Source organism: Oenanthe melanoleuca, chromosome 1, assembly GCF_029582105.1.
Source record: "Oenanthe melanoleuca isolate GR-GAL-2019-014 chromosome 1, OMel1.0, whole genome shotgun sequence".
NCBI lineage: Eukaryota > Metazoa > Chordata > Aves > Passeriformes > Muscicapidae > Oenanthe > Oenanthe melanoleuca.
The window spans coordinates 89,484,088-89,505,463 of NC_079333.1; the positions used below are offsets into that span (position 1 = coordinate 89,484,088).

General features: G+C 35.6%; 1 protein-coding gene across 1 annotated transcript in view; it reads right to left on the reverse strand.

Annotated features, from left to right (window-relative positions):
* The window catches only part of PRKX (protein kinase cAMP-dependent X-linked catalytic subunit), a 55,516-nt gene that overhangs the window by 22,820 nt on the left and 11,320 nt on the right, over window positions 1–21,376 (reverse strand). Inside the window, exons 2-3 of the mRNA XM_056499160.1 lie at window positions 6,950–7,118; window positions 2,628–2,891 (exon numbers count right to left, since the gene is read on the reverse strand). Of these exons, the coding sequence (XP_056355135.1) occupies window positions 2,628–2,891; window positions 6,950–7,118 (433 nt within the window). The remainder of the gene's footprint in view (window positions 1–2,627; window positions 2,892–6,949; window positions 7,119–21,376) is intronic.

Here is a 21,376-nt window from a genome sequence, read left to right on the forward strand (position 1 = left end):
GGAGCAAAGAAAACCTCCTCTCCTCTGCCTCTAAAAAGAAAATATTGAGAGTCTAACCCTTCTGAAATTGTACTAATAAGAAGGTATAGGTGCAGGCTGCTTTCCACAATGGGAACATGAGCTATGAGCCAGACACTCTTTCTGAAGAGCAGCTTAATTGTAGAGGGACATGGTGAATATTTCATCCCTTCATACATGGTAGTGGGAAGAAAGGAAAATGCCTTCAGAAAAACTCCAATTAGGCAGTTACAGAATCATTCATGTGAAGTATTACATATCTGGAACGTGCGATTGTATCTAAAGTGTTCTGCAGACTATGTTTTTATTTATGTGTTATGTCTTCTTTCTAGGAATGCCTTCACTGATCCTGAGAGCAGATTACCTCACAAGGTTAGAGAAACAGATATTTAGTGTCCTATTTTTGTTATTCATGTATGCTGTGTATATGCACACATCTATACACTCACTGACACCCATACATGTAAGATTCATGTGTACAGATATTTGCCATGCATAAAAATGACAAAATACCTCCTGTAATTTTGATCAAATAGGCTATGCTACAAACAAAAGTACCAACTGGAATGTACTAGTGAATAAAGGGCTGATAACTGTGTATTTTTACAGTGACAAAATCAACATTGTGATGATTACTTTAGCTAGTGGGGAGAATACTATGTAGTTTCAAAAAAAACCCAATAACATGAAAAACTAAGCCAGATTTGCATAGGTTACAATCAGTGCTCTAACTGATAATGTCCTTGCTCTTCCAATTCTATGTTCTGTATTTATGTTACCTCTTGTACACTTGAAGGTAAATCAGCTATGAATATAGAACTACTATAATGTTCTATGATTCAACTCAAACTGATCAACTTCACTGCCCCCCAAGCAATGTGGGAGATACAAACCCAATTAAAACCAGTCATGATTACTTTGATATCCTAAAATATGTATGAACAAGTTTACTCTTAGGGATTCATCTTCCAGGTTTAAAAATACACTCTGATGTGAACTATCACCTTATTTACTGAAGAGCTACTTCTCTTGTGCCTTAAACCCACAGAAACACAAAACAAGAATTACCACTAAGTGGCAGTATTTACATGTAAAGAGCAAGTCACAAGTATTTGAAAATGTCTTACAAAGAGACTGTACTACTTTCTTACATGGAAGTATGTTACCTCTTCCTGCAAAGAGATATTTTTGCTTTAAACATAAAGTATTAAAAGACCAGCATTGGTATGCCTTTTTGCTTGCCTACTGGAAACTGAATTCAGATACTCATAATAAAACTCTGTGGTTTTAAAACAGATTTTCAAACCTTAAAGGTGAATAGAACTTTTGATTCTATTTTGTGATTTGTCTCATCTAACTTTTACTTCATAATGGATCCATTAAGCAGCTTTCTCAGACTCACTCTTCTTACCAATAAGTAAAATTTTAAAAAAGCAAGGCCTTGTAAGATCTAGGCTGAGGCCTATTACTTTGGCTAAGCAGAAAAGGACTGTGGGAAAGTGACACAGCTGAATAGAAAAACAAGTTATATATATAATCATTATGTGCTGTATGGTGGTTGGTTGAATTATGTTTGTTATGATTTAAAACTATGTAACTTATAATGGGCTAACAGCTTAAAAAGTCCTGGTTTTTGCAATAAGGCAGCTCTCCTCTGCACCTGCCTGGGGACTCACTCATACTCTCCTTTCAAATTGACCTTGTAGAACTCTCCTCACACACAGACACTGTTTGTTGCAAAAGCAGCATCAGGCAGGTTGATGACCAAAGAGGGTGAGCACCTATGTAACACCTAACTCACCACTGTGCTGCCTCAATCAGAACAATCAAATATGATCTCCCTCAAGAGAGGGCATAACAAAGGCATAACATCAAGCCTTGTCACACCACTCTTCTGATACAACAGGCTGGTTTTTACCGTCCCTTTTCTTGAATCCCAATGCTCTTGCTTACTCTTAAAAACATGTACTATGGTCTTGGAAGAGTAGTCCAAACAGAGAGAACAGAGAAATCACTGGGAGGGAGCCTCTGCATTATCAAAAAGTTTACACATGTAATTAAAGCTGACAGTAATACAGAAGCTAATTTAAATAAATCAGTTCTGCTGAAGCTGGCCTTATGGTTTCTGTCTGGATTTTTGCAGTTTCATTTTAGCCACAGGCTAGTGAAAACATTGTATCCAGTTTTTAAATGTTATTCTCACACTTCAAAAATTTCAAATAGGAACTCAGATGGAAACATGAGTTACATAACATGTAGCAATTCAGTATGTATTGAGGATTAATTTACATTTCATAGCATTTGCTCATACTACTTCCCAGAACTCCCTTTTTACAACATGACTACTGAAAACTTAAATGTACAAAACCAACTATACAAAAATATTTTTCTGTCGCTGCTTACATGTGATAGTGCCCCTGGTTATGCCTAAGGGGTAATACCACTTTCCATACAGCCATTTTAAGATTGTAATTTCCTTCATATTAAGGGATTTGACATGTGTGAATCACATGCAGTGTTAAATCAAATGCTGAGCATCTGAAATCAAACAGTTTTTTTCTAACTGTTTAGCATGCAAAATATAATTACCAGAACAAAACCTCACTTACCTGTCCACCAGTTTTTTTGCAAATCCAAAGTCAGTAAGCTTGATATGCCCTTCTTTGTCTAGTAATATATTTTCAGGTTTTAAGTCTCTGTAAACTATTTCTTTGGAGTGCAGGTATTCTATTGCACAAATAATTTCTGTCGAGTAAAACAGTCCTGTGCTGTTGTTGAAACGCCCCATGTTGCGCAGGTAACTAAACAGTTCTCCTCCTGGCACATATTCCATTAACATATACAAAAAACGTTCATCGTGGTTGGTCCAAAATCTGGAACAAAAATACTGTTTTACTGAATAAAGAAATTATGTCTCCGATTTGCTTTACAAGTAAACATCAGTAAAATGGCCTCTGCCACCCCAGCTGTGTACATAACCAATTTCTGATTCCATGTCTGCAAATATTAAACCCCCAAGAATCCAGGATTATGTAGGTCATTCAAGTAGCCACCTTAACCTGCAATGTAAACCAGATAGCTGAGGATTAGTACAGCACAGGCCAAGAAATAAAACTGATAGATTCTGTTTTATTGTACACAACAGATCTTTTCTAAGCACCACTTGATATCAAGACCAGATATTTTTTACACACCTTACATTTTATATTATCAAGCATTACCAAAGAAATGAGGGTAGGTAGGATCTGCTTTTGTAAAGACTTGGATGACAATATGTTCAAAACCTTCTCTCCTGTGCCTTTTTCCTGGGAGAATCACAATCCCAACTAAAGCATCAGATGGCAATGCTTGCTCTTCTATGGCATCTTTCACAAAAGTAACAGAAACAAGATTCATTTCTGTACCTCAGAATTAAACTAAGAATAGGCACACCTTCCATCCCTCAGACTGCCACCTCTAATTTAAGAGTTATTTCCATGGTAGTCAGAGTAACATAAAGAACAAGAAGAATGAAAATAATTATTTGTGGCTTTAAAATGCTTCATTACAGAACACAGCAATCTTCGCTTCCACATTCCCCTAAATCATGTTGTATTTAATTCTATCTACATTAAACAACTCATCACCACACCCCTAAATGTAGCTCAACAGTTAAGAAGAAAAGCATCTGGTAACATCTTGAAGAACTCTACCATTTAAAACAAAGAACTATCCCAAATTCCATAATAAAAGACAGACAACACTGTATCCTTACCTACTTTATTGATACAGTGATACAAGAACAGAAGCTACTTCAGCTTCCAGTCAGTGCTTCTGCAGTATCACAAGTACCTCATGCTTAATCAGGGCATGGAGCCTCGGGGAAGATATGCAGAAACCGAGCTCCCTGACACATCAATGACTTTTAGTCAGGAAGGTTTTATTTTTGACAGCAGCACTGAGGGAACCAAGAAATAAAACAGACTAACAGACATCAGCTACAACTCTTCCATTCCCTCAGTGATGGAGAAAGCAGAGCCCAGGCTTGTCTTCTGCTTTTATGAAACTTCTGCCCTATCACAATCATCAACATCATTAATTGGCTATTGATGATGTTCACAGTACATGTACAGTACACAGATGATGTTCTTTATTTTTATACACTTTGAAAATGTATTTTAGGTAATTAGGCAAAGCTGTACCTACAATAAACAACGAAAGAAGAGCAGGAGTGGATGAAACAAAGCAAACCACATATTTATGGGAGAGGAAGAGCAAAATCTGATAATACAAATGAGAAAAAAATGGAACATCGACATCATTAAGCACAGTATTTTTACAGGAATTAATTTCTTCAAAAATTGATTCAAAGTCTTTCTGTCTGTCCACAGAAAAAAGGATACATTATTTGGTATACATGAAAAAGAGCAAAATGAAGAACTTTTGTACTTGCAATTCAGATAGCTTTAAATGGTAAGTTAATACAAAAAGAAGAGGAAAAAAAATTCTGTGATTAGAATAATATGTGGTATCATGAACTCTACAATTCAGCTTTACTACATAAACCTCAGATGCCATTGTCCTACAGACAAACAACCTGTTTTAGCTTATACAACTACAAGACATATCTGATTTTCATTAATTCTTCCTCTCTTCAAAAACACGTCAACATTCCATCTCACTATGAAGAGCTGCACCACAGTAATGACACATTACTCAAACACATCAGTAAAGATGCCAGGGAATCTACAGTGATCAGTTGTTGCAAAAACACCTAAGAAATATCTAGAAAAAAATTGTTTAAAAAAAAGACACAGATGAATAACCTCAATGTCTACAGAAAAATTGCACCTCCATATATCTAGAATAGTTATTTCTCAAAAGTAACAGGAAAAGAAAAAAAAACACAAAAACTCTTTAGATATAGGAAGACATACAAAATTTCCGAACACCAGCAAACAACTATGTGCAACATTATTTTATAATTTTTCATCATAAAGTCCTGAAATATTATGCTGCCTTGACACTTATTCCCTGTTTTACAACCAAAGGAGAATACTATTGATGTTAAAGATAGTGAAGCTAACTGAAAACATAAAAACCAGACCATATAGATAACACATTTTAAAGGCATTAAAGCTGAACTATATAATTTTTCCCCGTTTTTGTTAAACATTTACAGTGAAACAATTAATAGAAAGAAACTCTAAGATGTATTGGGCAGGAGGTGGCTGAAGAAACCTTTTAGTCACACAAAAAGCTGAAGAAAGTGTTGTCATACAGTCTAGTGATAATGCTTTAACCTAAAGCACATAAACACTGTTGTGACCTTAATTTTAACTACCTCACTTCAGCTACAGAGTCTCTTCTGCCAAGGGAAAAAGGCATCACATGGACACTGACATGAGCATAGCTGATGCAAGATCTCACTGGACATTTCAACAGAAAAGGCAGAGCTCTAGAAGACATGAAGAATGTTTGCCTGGCATACAAAGTGAACTACTTGCATTGAGTTCTTTGGCAACCTGAAGAATCTGATATTTTGTAAATAAGGTGTGAATGAAATCCAGCGAAACTCCCCTCTCTGGATTTTTGATCACTTCTGTATGAACATGAATCCTCTCATCCCTGTCTCTGACATCTCACCCAAATTTCTCTACTCCCACTGTTCCTATTGAGATGGGGTTTGTTAGGGAGTTTGCTTGTTGGTTTGGTAGGGTTTTCTAGTAAAGAATTTCCAGATGTACATAAATACATATACAAAATCCTGTTGCCCCCATTCCATCCATACTTCACCAGTCTAACCAGTTGTACTCAGCCTCTCCATCTTGTTTTCTTTCATGAATCTCAATCTCTACATATTCTAGAACTTGTCTCACTGATACTACGCCACAAAGGATTTCTGAACACTAGCTGGAAACTACTAGCATCATGATGCTGGAAAAATCCAACATCACAACAGGAAAAAAAACCTCCTCCTTCAGGGCTCATTTTATCTTCTGAATGACTACCGTGCTGTTGCCTTCTTCCTTTCCCTCTGATGCTTGCTTAACCCTGGCAGGAAGCTGCACTCCCTGCAGCTAGATTAACTACAGCTAATTTTGTCTAATTTTATGTAAAACTGATTAAGGCAGGTAAATGGAAACAAATCTTGGTTAATAGTCAGCCATGTATCCATGCATGAGAAAATATAAATGGAAATTAACCTGCAATTACCAGAGGTTTTAGGTATCCCAATAATAGATATGGACTAAGATACACAAGAAGCACTATGGTGCTGTGAACAGAAGTATGATACCTACTCTAACAATGGGATCATTGGGATCATTAACGTTACCTCAATTCCATTACAATAAAAATGTGTTCTTTATGAACTGTGTTTAAATCATGCTTCTCAATAGCTTCCATCACTTAACAACCTCAAATACAGGAATACCAAAGTCCAAGAAGTGCTGCAGTTACTTAAACTCTTTAAAAATAAAGTCTGCAAAAGTATAGTTCACTTAAGCTTTTAAAACCTAGATATTTAAGTCTAGGAATATCTTTAGCTATTTATCAGTATCTACAGCACATACATGTAGAAGTACTTTCATCACCATTTTAACACAAAGAATCATTCTAGAAGTCATTTTTGTGAGCCAATCCTAAGAATTCTTCATTAGCATTTTCCCCTCACTTCAAAAAATGTCTCTTCTGCAGTGTGAAAATAAGAGAGAGAAAACACTTTATAATAAGTTATTGTCCGAGTGTTTAAATTATGCCTCTTTATTTTAAATTCTTGATTATTCTAAAATACATAAATCATTCCCAAGTCTATCTTAATCTAGGTTACATATGAGAAATTAAATGCTCAGTGTAGGTTTAGTACGTAAGAACTTGCAATGAGACTCTGAAGTACTTTAACTGCACTTTCTGTATGAGTGAAAGGAATTTAAAAAATACAACAACTTACAATCTGATCAAAAAAGGGTGGTTGACTTCTTTCAACACAGACTTTTCATTGTGCACATGCTGCTCTTGCTTCAGTCGAATGACATCAGGAATGCTCATGACTTTCAGTGCAAAGTAACGCTTGGCCATTTTGTCCTTCACCAGATGAACACGTCCAAAGGTACCCGTGCCTGAAAAGTTGGAGAAGAAACATTAACTTATTGTAAAAAGGGAAAAACAACAAATATAATTTGCTAAATTAAAACCTACTGGAACTCCAATTATTCAGGTGAAGAGATTGTGAACTTAAGCACGCACAGAGAGGCGAAGCGATTCAATAGGATAAGGAAGAAATGGGGAAAAATATATAAAATTTGCTGATCCTTCTAAAAAGAAATATTTTTTTTTAAATTTGCTTATAGTGCTGAGTGTTATACCACTTGGAAACAGTGGCTGTCTGGAACCCCTTTTTTATAGTTAATGTATTCCTTTTCCAATTCACGCTAAAAAATAAAGAAGGAAAATAAAAACAATACTGACTTTTAAATAATGCATTAGACAATTTCTCTATTCAATAGTCATTAAAGTTCCTTTGAAGTGCATTGCACTCAAGACAATCATATATAACTGAACTGAGTATCTCTTTTAGTTCGAAATCAAAGTTAAAACTGGCTTGTTTAGCCAGACTGCTATTTGTTGTGCAGCACAGTGTTATACATTTAAAGATGAACACACATTTCAGCTCATTTGGTGGTTGCTTATTGTTTTTCTGCTCCTTAAACAATTCCACGTAGGTTCCATCACAACAGTACACCAGATATTTTTAAGCCCATTCTCAGACAGAAATATGTGCCACTATAAAGGACACCTGGCATTTAAACCAAGTGCCTAACTTGTGAAAGGTCATTCACTCCAGAAAAGTCAAAAGCTTATCCTTCAGCTAACAATTATCCTCTTCTTGGCAGCACACAGGCCTGTTACAGTATCATTAACTGATTTGCTACTTGATTTCAGATTGTATTGATCAGTTATGATCAATTTATAGTAAACATAATTTCTGAAGATGTGCAACAGATACAGGGAAAGGAGTATGTATGTGAAAGGAAATACATTATTGAGAGATAGCTAGGAGCAAGAAACTAACAAATGAACTTCTAAAATTGCATTATTGGACAGACGAGAAAAAAACAAGGGAATTTTTGCATCTGGTAGCTTCAATTTATGTTTGAAATACTTGTCTGTATGTGTCTTCTCAGCTAAAAATTTTTATGTCATTTAACAGTTTTTCTTTCCAATCACTTAAAATGTTGTTTAAGACATAACATTTACTATTAAACAAAACACTCATCTTACAAACTAAAAGCTACCAACTCCAGCAATCCAGTTTTATGGAATTTGCAGCTCCCCTATCAATACAACTTTCAAAACCAGTTTTCAAGATAAAAGAGCTCACTACACAAACACATCAAGGATTATCATTGTCGAAGCACAAAAGATTCTGTCAAAGAAGTTCTACATTTCCACCTGTCCAGAGTTACAGTTCTTTAACCATGAAAACTGTGTACAGGTCTCAGAAAAAGCCTGCTGTTCCAGCAAAGTAAACCATCAGGTTACCCTGGAAAACTTATCATGCAATGAAATCCCTTAACAATGTAGTCACATTACATGACTATACCTGCAAACAACTTTATTTGCTCAGGGATGGGCTTCTGCAGTTGAAAAAAAACCCCAAACAAATAACATTAAAAAAACCCAACAAACACCAAAAAAAGGCCCAAAAAGCTTCCAAGCAGAGACATCTGTTCAAGCTACTTTAAATACTGATTACTTACATCTACACTGCACTGTACGCACAGAGAAAATTAACTTGGGTTATTTCTGAATTAGGAGCTGAAATTTAAATTCTGAGTAAAACCACAATAATGATAGTCATATGGCACACTAAAACTAGAAACCATCTTTCATTTTTGAAACTTCCAAATGTAGACTCAGGGAAATTAACAATACTAACCCCATAAGCAAATGTGATTTTACATGCATTTTGATACTTGTATGAATGAAGTGCTTCCAAAGACATATCCAACAGGAAAGTCAGAAGTGAACACATATCTAATTGTCTCTAGATTTCTACTGATTACATGTTTCAGGACTTGTTCTACTTGTTTAAGAAATTTTTATTTTAGAATGCTTTGCTTTTCCTTAAGCTATTAGTTTATCTTTACAACCATTGGTCAGAAATGACAACAATAATAATAGAAATAACAAGTTCCATCTATTTTCAAAGAAAAACCTGTCAGCAATATTTATTCAGCAGTGTTCTAACTGCTATTTAGCAATAGTTCTAACTTTGGAAACACTTCCTCCTTAAAAACATCTCTGCCAGGAACAGCAATGTTTGGCAGGCTATTCCAGAATAGTGGCAAGGCCCTAATCTACAAAGCCTCTGGGAAAACCAGACGACCACACAGACAGGCGAGAACAGAGAACCTCCCTAACCAGTTTCATTGCTGAACTGATCCCAGGCAGTCTATTTTCAAACATCTTTAGCACAGCTGCAAGCAACTATGAACATCAAGACAATACAGACCAAGAAGCTGTCTAACACTTGTTTTCAGACATCTCCTCCCGTAATATGTGTTTTCTCCTCATCAACTCTTCTCAGAAAATCCATTAGGCCTGCATTAGCTGGCAGTACCCACACACTCACCACTCTTCCATGGGACTAATTGCTATGCTTTTTCTTTTGTTTTATGCCTAGCCAGTCTTCAAATAACCAGAAAAAGTTTGCATAAATAAACTACTGTAATTCAAAATCTCACTTCAAACCTGCTCATACTTTGAGCCATTTCTGTTAACATTTTTAACATGTTCTTCCTTGCAATTGACAGGGAGGCAGGAGAAACAGGATGACAGTCAAGGTGGGAGACTGCAACAAGATATTACTGTGGTTGTTTAGCATAGTCAAAAAATCTGTTTTATAAGAACAGGTTGTTGTGCTGTGACTAGATGGAAATTCTGCCCCTCAGATTCATAAAAAGAAAACTAAAAACCTGAAGCACCATGTGGCACTGTGCAAGATGAAGGCCCAGCTCCATAAATTTGAGAGGCTTTTGGAAGCAAAAGAGGCAGTGTTAGTAGTCGTCCATCAAAGCACCACTCCAGGTGAGGAGACACCTACCTCATGAAATAATTTCTATTAATCCCTATAAAAGAACTATTCAACTTTTTCCCAAATCACTTCAGAGCTCAGCTGTGTGAACCAACAAAATTTGACCTTTCCTGACAGACAAGTAAGCACGCCTTACGATTACCTTCAAATGGGAATATTCTATACTTGTCTGTAAGAATGAAGGGAAATAGCATTTATGGATTTGCACTTTAGTCTAGTCAGATTTATTTAATATTTGCTTCAAATCAAGAGAACTTGAGGAATATTGTATCATTCTGGATTAGTCCTGGGATCTACCACCCACTATCCTGCTGAAAGAGGAGCAATGGCTTCATACACTCCCTCCATACATATCCCTATCCATTGTTTATTACAGTACATGTTACCAGAGTTTCAGAGCAAAGCACCTACACGAGAAGATCATACCTCAAGAAAACAGCTGTTCTTACAAAGTCTGAAGGCAGATTTGTAGTTTATTTGCAGAGGCCCCTTCTCCCTGCTAAGGCATATGGTATGTGAAGCTCTCTGGTCACCAGCAACAACAGCAAAAAGAATGTCTGAGCTGTTTGCAACACAAGTCAGGATTTTCAAGGACTAAATGGGCAAACAGAATAAAATACGCAAAATGCTAACCACTAATCCAGTAAAATCTGTTTATAACAGAAACAATAAAATTCTTGGATCCCATTGCAAATTTTATGTGGTAGCAGAGCTTGAAGGAATGCCAGCAATCTTCTCCATTAGGTAATCTTCTAATGTTAAACACAAAGAGATAAGGTCAAAATCTACAGAGGACCAACTTGGCCTACATATCAAACACAAGTAGGGTATTTTCAGTTCTACAAGCTGGATTCCCTAATACCATGCAAAAACACCATAGCCAGTTTCCAGGATTTTGTTCTCTTTGAAGCCTGGCAGAAAAGAATAAAGTATGTGGGAACCTTTCTGATGCAATTTCAGATGCTTTTGATGCTAGGTAAACCAATCCTGCAACTTTTGATCAGCTGAAACAATCGAGTGAGTAGTCATGTAGTAACCACTCGCCATTGTAGATGACTAATTTAATGCTTAGACTGCCTCTTTATTTGCTCAAATTAATTAGACCCAGCTGTTTCAGCTTCCCATCCTTTTAATCCCCAGCTCTTTCTTAAAATCAAGTTTGCCTTGCTCAGATAGATACCATCTGTTTTAATGAAGAATAAACTAGGTCATGTGAGCTCTATGACCCCAAGGGCTGCTTTCTGACTCCCAGAAGGGTTGTCCCTGACTTCAACAGATGCCTACAAAAATCATCAGATGTATTCACTTTTATTTACAGATAGAAGAAACACTTCCTACTGTGACACATATTAGTCTTTATTGATAGCCACAACAGACTTTATTCTGTTAAATATCAGAGATGAACTAAGTGAATTGTATCAGATTGCAAACTCACCAGTGAATGTCAACTTTTGTCTGACATTTAATCGTTGTCTTATTTTGGGATGGAACTTCAACAGCCTAGACTAGGAAATGGGGGTTGTCAGTAATTCTCGAAAAAGAAGTGGAAAAGTGGCACAGCAAAGGAAAAGCAGCCTGCCCAAACAGACTAGTAACCAGAAGATTAACACTTGGGAGAAAGATTTAGGGAAACCACAAGGCACAAGCAACTTTGCGCTTCTACAACAAAATATGTGATTGGCACATGAATAGAGAAACTCAAAAATGAGGATGATGATTTTTGATATCACAGTAGTGAAATTAAGGTTTTTATTAATGTGTCAACCCATAGACCAATGTCACTGATAATGCCAAATTCAGTTCTTCACTATTCTGCAAGCCAGCAGTAGATTGTTCACTGTAAATCTTAGATCACTGCTTTTATAGATCTGCATTACTCGAGAGGGTTAAGATCTACTGATCCACTGAAAAACATGTCAGAGAAATAACAAAAGTTTGAGGTTTTACAGAATGCCTTTTTTTTCCCTAGAACTGTGCATCTCATATTGCTGAATGAACCAAATAAATGTCTGATCACAATTTTTGCAAAGCTTTTTTCTATCCTTCAACAATATACATTGAAATCAGAGACAGTCTGATTAAGATCCTAACAGCACAGAAATAGAGATGAGTGTTTAATGTTCACCATGGGCAGCCCTGCCAGAGGGCCTTTCTTCCACTATGCTTCTTATTCATCCATTGTGCAATGATTCCATTTCCACCAAGAACCCTTTGAAAAGAGAAAACGTCTTTCCACTCAGCAATAATTAAGATACTACACAGCAAGAACCATGCCCATTACATTCCAGGCAAGATCACTGGATTACCTGTTCTGCAAATTTTATTGGTACTGGCATACCAGTGGTTTTATCTTCTCTTTTGGATGATAGAAACCGCTTGTCAAACCAATTGAAAGCTCAGTACCACTAATTCTTTATCCCACCTCAGTTAAACTTAAAAAGAAAGTAGCAATGCACATATGAACTACAGCTGAACTTTTGACTCCCTGGGGACGCTGTAAAAAATTTTCAAAGATCCCAAAGATCTGGCAATTTTTAGGTTCCTTCTTACTTGGTATACAAGGAGCCTACAACAACACATCACTAAAACTACATTTAACCACCTAGAATTTAGATTACCCTCCTTACAATTTCAATACATCAGAGAATACCAAAACATTGTACCAACAACTCTTGTTGCTGACCCATCCATTTATATATTACTGAACTACAGTCCTTAAGAACTAAGGACATGGAAATCACCAGGCTAATTAACACCCATCAGTCAAGTTTCATTTCTGATTTCCAGAAAGTGCCAATCAACTGAAATTCAATGATGCAAGTTCCTCTGTAATTTCAGGGGTTTTTTTTTTGGTTTTTTTTTTTTTCTCACAAATTGTCTCTCTACAAAAATACTGTAAATTTCAGGGTGTCCTTAAGCAAAACAAGCAGAATTCTTGAAAGTTTCTTCTTCTGTCTCTTTATTCTTTCTTTTTAAAATTATTTTGAAATACTAGGGACCAATAAATAAATGAAACCAGAAAGTAACCAGATTGCTGGTTATGATAGCCATAATCCTCTCAATTTCTAAACAGCTCTTAGAACACTGATTCTAAATGCATCTCTCTTCTCAAAACTTTTAATATCCACAATCCTTGGAACATTTCTTATCAAACTGGTATTTCCATACTTGGTTCTTCAATGCTATTTTTGCAACTCTTTCAATGTCTTCCACAACCTGCAATTGTGACACATTAACAAAAAGAATCTGAACAGAAGAGTGGACGATAAAGATTTTCCTCCATATTGAAACTAGGACATTGCAAAATCACTACTACTCCTAGTTTTACCTATTTAACTGTAACACTTGAAGTACAGATAGATCACAACTTAAAAACTGGGTTTTTAAAAAATAAACAGCTGAAATAAAGACCTTCAAAGATTCACTCCTTTTTCACCTAGAAATGAAGTTTTATACTACTTGCTGAACTAAATTAAGGCCTGTTGAAATAGCTTATTTTAAATGATACCAAACACTTGTTAGAAGTGAAGCTTATCAATCTGTATTAATATAATTTTTAAAAAACTTGGCCTATCATGTTTTAAAAGACATTTAAGCTAAGAATTAGGTACCTGTCTGGCTAGTAAACACTTGCCAAGCTAAAACACTAAGAAAGCATTAAACTCCCTTTTTCATCTGATAAGAACTTCAAGTAATTAAAGCATTATCAAAAAGTGTCACATTTTAACAGTTGGAGAAGGATCTGTGAATTGTAAATTATACAAGAAAGACTTTTTTTTTGAATTTAAAAAGTTTTAACATTCAAATCCTATTCACAGAATTGATTCTTTCAGTTAGGGAGAGGTTAAAATAAGTACATGAACTACTTGGAATGAAAATATTAAAGGGAAGAATTTTTAACCTATTGGTTTCCTTCCAAATAATTTCTCAAACAACAAAAACCAGACAGGCAAACCTCACACCTAGCCTTCTGTACATTAACTGATGCTTAAAATTCCCATCAAGTTTTGAGTAATTCAGGACTCTTTTACATACGTATGTGTTCAAAGTCAATCTTTTCTAATGGCTTTAATTGTCTTTAAGTGTTTAAGCCCACAATGAGACAACTTCCTTAAAATAAAATCTAACACAAATGGACATTTAGGCCAAGTACATTTAATTCAAGTGTGCTACACTTCCACTTACCACAAACAAAATGGGATACAAAATAACCCAGATTCCAGCAAGAACAAAAACCAACAGGTGAGTAAAGTACCATGCCATCTATCATGAAACCCCAAATTTTATTCTACAAGATTTGTCTTAATTGTTTAAAAAAAATAAAAAACTATTATGACAGAAACATCTTCCAATACAATCCAAAGGGATGAATCCTGATGTCTCTTCAGATACACTTTGATGTTGTATCTCTGAATAGGTGTGAGCTGCAAATATACAGCTCCTGCTTCTTGAGCTGGGATTAGTACTATACTCAGTATTTTGAACTGGATGTCTCAGAAGTAGTCTAAGCCAAAAGGTTTTTAATTTACTATGAGGATGAATAACTCAGCAGTTTACCTCTGGTAGTACATAAAGAATCAATTCCAGTAAATCATTAACATACCATTTTCCATTTATTCTGTTCAGATAATGAGAAGTGTTTCTCAGAGATTTTTTTCCCCTTCCAAAATAGGTAAGTAGGAGAAAAAAAAAACAACAAAGTAGGTGCACATCTCATATTGGGAAAAAAACAAAACAAAAAACAAAACCACCCAAAAAACCCTCTGCTTTTAAGTTTCATTCTCATAATCAAATTTTTATCCAAGAGGACAGTAAAGTGCTCACTCATCATTTATCAGCACTTCTATCTTCACCTTCAGTTTTCTTGGTGACAGAAAGTATTTACAAAACTGTTTTGGCTGGTTGCTTTAGTCAAATTCAGCATGAAGAAATTTAGTTGGTTTTCCACCAAAAAAACCTCTGCAAAGCAAAATAAAACAAACAAAGCTAAACAAGTTGCCAGGTCAGAGCAATAACGAGTTTTAGCAGACTGAAATCCTTTTCAGGTAACTTGAACTAAAAGAAACAGCCATTAAGGTATTCAAAGTTAAAATAGCACCTCTGTAGAAGATACACGACAGTTCAGGTACTTGAAATATTGTTCCAAGATCTTCTGCTCTGTCAGTTGCCACAGATGAACTTATGAGGCTGCGTGAGTCGCCATCAAACAATTATACACACGAAGCTTACAATTACACCCAAAGAAAGAAGAAAACCTTAAAATAAAACTGGCCAGTCAAACAACTACAAAACATGGCTCAAAACTCATGCTTTCATCTCAGAAAAATAAATAAAAATAAAATTTTGATGACTAAGAAGAAAACACCAATCAATAATCCAAAAAGGATTTAGAGGCACATAGTTCCAAATAAGTTAATGCTACACAGAATAAAAATCAAATCCATGCAACAGCACAGATCAAAACTTTAACATCAGCCCCTGTGAACTAGGTAAGTCTAAACAGGGGTACTTAGTAGGTATCTGATTAGCAACATTTCTTTTCAACCCAGAAATAATGTGTCTCTACATCCTTGTATGATTCTACATCTTTTGGTCTGTCCTGAAACTCAGTTTTTCCATAACAGTTGCTGCAAGTCAATCCCTTGTTAATGCAAAGAAAGCATGAGGTTTAATACCCTTGATAGTGTCCTTTTAAAAAGCAAACAAAAAAGTCTTGTGAAGTACAAAGGTTTATTATTGCTGACCCAATCTAATAAAAGCCACATTGTTTGTACTTGACCGATTTCCTCCTTCACCAGTGCTGGACAGAAGCCTTTGAGGAACTAGTACCTCTTATAATACATTCCTTTCAATTACACTTCCCTTCCATCTTCACTGAAGGCACTGCAAAATCAGACACAAATCAAGAGGAGGTATTCCAAACAATGCACAAAAACTGTATTTTTAAATTCTTTTCAAACAGACTGTCTATTTATTACTTAATATCCACTACAATGATTGCAAAGTATAAGACTGAAATTATGTTTAAGAGCTTCTGGTTGAAGACAGGTAAGACTTAGAGTTAAGACTTAATTTAAATGCACTCAGGGCATTCTAGTTCTCTTGTGTTTCAGGAAATGGGCAGTAAATAGGCAACTCATAGAAAACTGTTCGGGGATTACTTATTCCCTGATACTTTCTGTGTTACCACACAATTAAGCACAGAAGGCACCAGTCCAGAAACACACTTGAGCACACACAAACCAGCACAATTGAGAAAGCTGGAAAAACCAGGTTGAAAACCTGATACACTAATATCCAGAAAGGAAAATTAAATCAAAGTTCAGGGGTGGCCAACGACTACTTTTCCTTTTTTTTTTTTTTCCAATCAAACTTTTCACATTCATTTTTAAATTTTAAACTGACCTAGACCTAGCTCAGGATATAGAAAACCAAACCAAACAAAACCTCTGGATATTCCCACTGAAGACAAAGCCTGACCATTGAGTAGTAAAGACCTCAAAGCATCAGAAAGTTCAGTCTTCACATTGTATCTTAAAACCTTAGGACTGGTATTTTTGAAAACTGAAGTAAAACTTCCACTTTCAAAGACAGATTACCACAAAACACCACATAGCCATACCATCTTCTTCATGGTTGGACATTAAAAGACACAGTAAGTACATGCTTTCAAAGAAACGCCATTATTCTTGGCCTGTTCCAATTTATGGTGGAAACTTATAAAAACTCTTTGCACAATACAAAAAAATGAAAGCAGTAAAGTTGCAGTCTGAATATGCAAGCTGTTATTGTACCCCAAACACAAGGTGAGACACAATCTCTCCTATTTTTCAGGCAAAGAATCAAGAGTCTCCCCAGATGCCCTGAGCCACAATGTCTTCATTTATTACACAGCTTAACTTTGGACCAGCCAAGTGGAATCCCCTGCAATTCAACAGAGGAGAAAAAAGGCACTTCTGTATTCAGTAGAGTGGTTTTACACATCCAATTTATGAACACACAAGTATCTATTTCCCTCTGCTGACTCTGCACATATAAGTTTGATAGTTGTTTACAATGCATACATCTGCATTCAGACAGGAGAGACCAACCTCAAAGTTATATGGCCTGATAAGTGCATGACACTTTTCATGACAGAAACTACTGAAAGAGAATATGCTAATCTGTGTAAGGAAGTATATAAATTTGTGAGCTTTGAAAAAGAATTGTTGGCAACTCACTAAATTCTCCATGCTTCATGTCACAAAACCTATGCCAAATGATAGCTATACTGCTTTGTAATCTTCAGCACCTAACTTACTGACCCAGCATCACAAATGTGGTATTAACAATGTTAGTTCCTTCATCCAGCATTTTTTTCTAAGTATTCAAAATATTCAACATTGCACACAAGAAAGAATACTGTGTGTACAAATAATCACAGTTCAAACCACATCCAATTTGCAAGCTTGAATTTATCTCTATAGTCTGTTATTTTACACATGTTACTCAAGTTAATACAGCACAACAATCTTAGAAGGTATTTAAAACATTACTCTCACACTTGAGCTATTATGCTAACAGAAAAATATTTCTGATATAGCCATGACCTTTTCTAAAAATTCTCTTAAATTTGATCTTTTGAATGGATTGTAGTGAGTACTAGAGATTTTATTATAGTATGCACAAATGACTCAGCATTGTAACCATAGCAAAAGAAATGCCTTTCCAAAAGACTCAAATAATTCCTTTGCATCTACAAGCTACGAGCAGCTGCTGTGCCACTCAACACTGCATTCTATCTTCTATAAATGAAAATTTCCAAAACAAATTCAAACTACAAGCCCACAAGAAGTTTCTCCCAAAACACTATCTCGTTCTGGAACAAGCACTGCAAATATATTTATATTTGGTTAAAGGTTAATACACTGAGAATTCATGAGTGAAACAAAATATTCCTCAAAGGGAAGGCTTTATTTATATTCAGAAGGCAGTATCAACTGATATTCCTCAGAGACTACTGAATAACAATGCCTTAGATATCTAGAATTTATTTCATGTGTTCCACTACCTTTCCAAATTCTCACATAGTATACCTTACAAAAATGAGTGTAACTCTGTACAAGGTAAGGTGATGAAATCACCCTTATTTGGCACTAGAATGAATATCACCATATCCTCTACATAAAGAGCTATTATCCAAGAAAGAGGAAGTAAGTCTAGAATATCCAAATAAAGTTATATTTGATATGGAACTGGAACAAAAGCTCTAACACAAATATTAAGTTTCAAAATCCCAGTCTTCAAATTCCATTCTCAAATACCAATTAAACACTTTGGAAAAAAATCTTGATAGTGCCCAAGAATTACATTACTAATGGAATTAAAGACTGCAAATATCACTTGTAGTAGTAACTAATGTTACTGAAGACGTGCCAATAGTAACATCTAAATACTCTATCAGAGAGGACCATGGTCTGAATTTTTCATGCTATTCAGGTGTTGTATGGACCAGTCACTGTTTTTTCTCTACAATGCAGAAAAATAAGGCTAAACTCAAATTCTGTTCTAACTTCATATCAGCCAATTATGTGACTGAGACACAGAATGGATACAGCATTTTTTTCTATCTTTACTATGCAGTTTCTTAACAGGAAAGAAAAGCCACTCTACCAATCTCCAACAGTTTCACCTTCCCCTGAGTTTTATGCACACACTTTCCTTCCTATATCAAAACTGGGATCCAACCTTTCTCTATTATTATACCTCCCAATACCATGTCCAAGGAACCCATTCAAATAAACAAATAAGACTTTAAATAGAACACTGTACATAATTAATATTATTTAAATGGACCAAGGGGAGAACATTTGAAAATTTATGAAAAAGTACACTGAAAAAAACCTACAAGTAAATTCCTTTTATGAAACAACTCTGATTTTCCAAACAACTCTTAAGAAACTAACTCTACAAGAAAAGAGAAATCAAGTCAATGCTTGAGTAACTTTCAGAGGTTATGGCATATATTGTAGCAATATCAGAAAATTTGCAACAGGAAGAATAGGTTTTTTTGCTGATAACCGGATGGCACTTCTGTCCTGGACACTGTTTCTCTACAATCTTTCCTTTTGTTTTTCTTTAAGCATAACATCATCTGAGGTTCAATATTTAGTTTTTAAAAATTTGCATTAAACACAGTTTACAAATGCCATACATCTAAAGAGACTGGTGGAAAGATGCAATGTGTCATGAACATGCAAGGACAGAAGTGAACTCTCTACACAATACATTTTTTCCATGCAAAGGAAGATTGACATACAAGACTAAATCTCATTTTGAAATGACTAGCTGCCCTGAACAAATACATTGAAAGAGTAAATATACGTGTACAATAAAGAATTTATCAGATTTGAAATTATTAACAAGAAATGCATGCTTGCAGCCCAGAAGGTCAGCCACATCCTGGCCAGCATCACAAGCAGTGTGGGTGAGCAGGTCAAGGGAAGGGATTCTGCCCTCTACTCTGCTCTGGGTAAGAACCCACTTGAGCAGTATATCCAGTTCTGGGGCTCTCAGCACAAGAAAGACACAGATCCGTTAGAATAGGTCCAAAGAAGGGACACAAAGGTCATTAGAGGGCTGGAGCACTTCTCCTGTGAAGACAGGCTGAGAGAGCTGGGTTGCTCAGCCTGGAGAAAGCAAGGATCAGGGGAGACCTTATTGAGGTTTTCTGGCAGCTAAAGAGGGCTTAAAAAACTCCAAACAAAACTGCTACTTTTTACATGGGCAGATAGTGTTAGGACAACGGGGAATGACTTCAAACTGAAAGACAGTAGCTTTAGGCCAGATGTTATGTTAGATTACTCAGACTGCCCAAAGAGATTCTGGACATCTCATCCCTGGAAGTATTTGAGGCCAGCTTGGATGGGGCTTTCAGCAACCTAGTGGAAGATGTCCCTGCCCACAGCAGAGAGGCTAGAACTAGATGTCTTTAAGATCCCTTTCAACCATTTCAACATATTCTCTGATTTTATGACTACTAAAATCTTGAAAATAAAACCAAGTTCACTTTTTTAGTAAGAATCAACATTTTCTTTCAGGTTTTCTGTTATTTCACTCTGCTATCCTACATATGTCTTCATCATACATTGAATTTCCTATGTAAGTAACACAGGTATACACATGAACCCATTTACACAAAGTCAGGTTAATTTATTCTGCTGTTTACTGCCACAGTTGCTTCTTACTTCTACAATTCCCTTGCTCCATACAACCTCAGAATTACCTGAACCTAGTCTGATATACTTAAAAATGAGACCACAGTCTGTAGTAAAGGAAGTAATGAATAGCAAATCCAACATCATTTTGATAGGATAGATCAAATTACAGCTAATTGAATTCATGAGCAATAGTTCACACGCCAAAAGTACTTGATGTGCCCTGTGTAGATGCTGTTTCTCCAAAACTGGAACATTATTGATGAGGATCATTCACTATTATAACTGACACAGCACACAGCTCAAGAGATATGCATTTTAATTTGGTTTTGATTTAAAGAACATACAGTTCAATATAATTTATAATTCAGAATTTACATTTAAGGAAATAGTCTACAAGCTCAAAGCTGCTAAAATTAGAAGGCATGGACAGATTTAAAATCAAATAAACACAGAAATAAACATAAAACAAATCTATCTGGGCTGCTCATTAGCTCACATTTAAATCAGTTGTAACTGAAAGCTACTGGTAATCTGATTATATTTTATTCATTAACATTTTTTACAAAAAGTGAAGCATATTAAGTTTTCAGTAGCAAAGTCAAAAGGCATACTTCTTCCCTGAAGACAAATGAAATAGCCAAACAAGAAAAAGTATCCGGTATATTAGATATTTACTGTTACTGAAGCTTGTTTCAGATGTTTGCAGATTTCCTAGGAACAAGTAACAGTCTTCAAATACAGAACAGACTGACAAAATTATAGTCATATATATGAGGTCCTAATACATCACTAATGGAAGAAGAAACTAGCACTGCACCATATAAAATACACCTTCTCACAAGGTACCAGAAGCTCTGCCAATGACTAACAAAATTTCATACTTCTTGACATTAAAACTAAATGCTATCCTTTGTAGGACATGCCAGTACACAAGCTAAGTATAATCAATGTTTAAAGAGCCCCTAAGCACCTGCTTTTACTAAAGTGCCCCTTCCAGTCAAGTTCACTTTCAGTCTTTAAAAGGAGGTCTGTGTACAACATGCAAAACTCCTTAGAGATGACTGTACTTTAAAGTAAATTA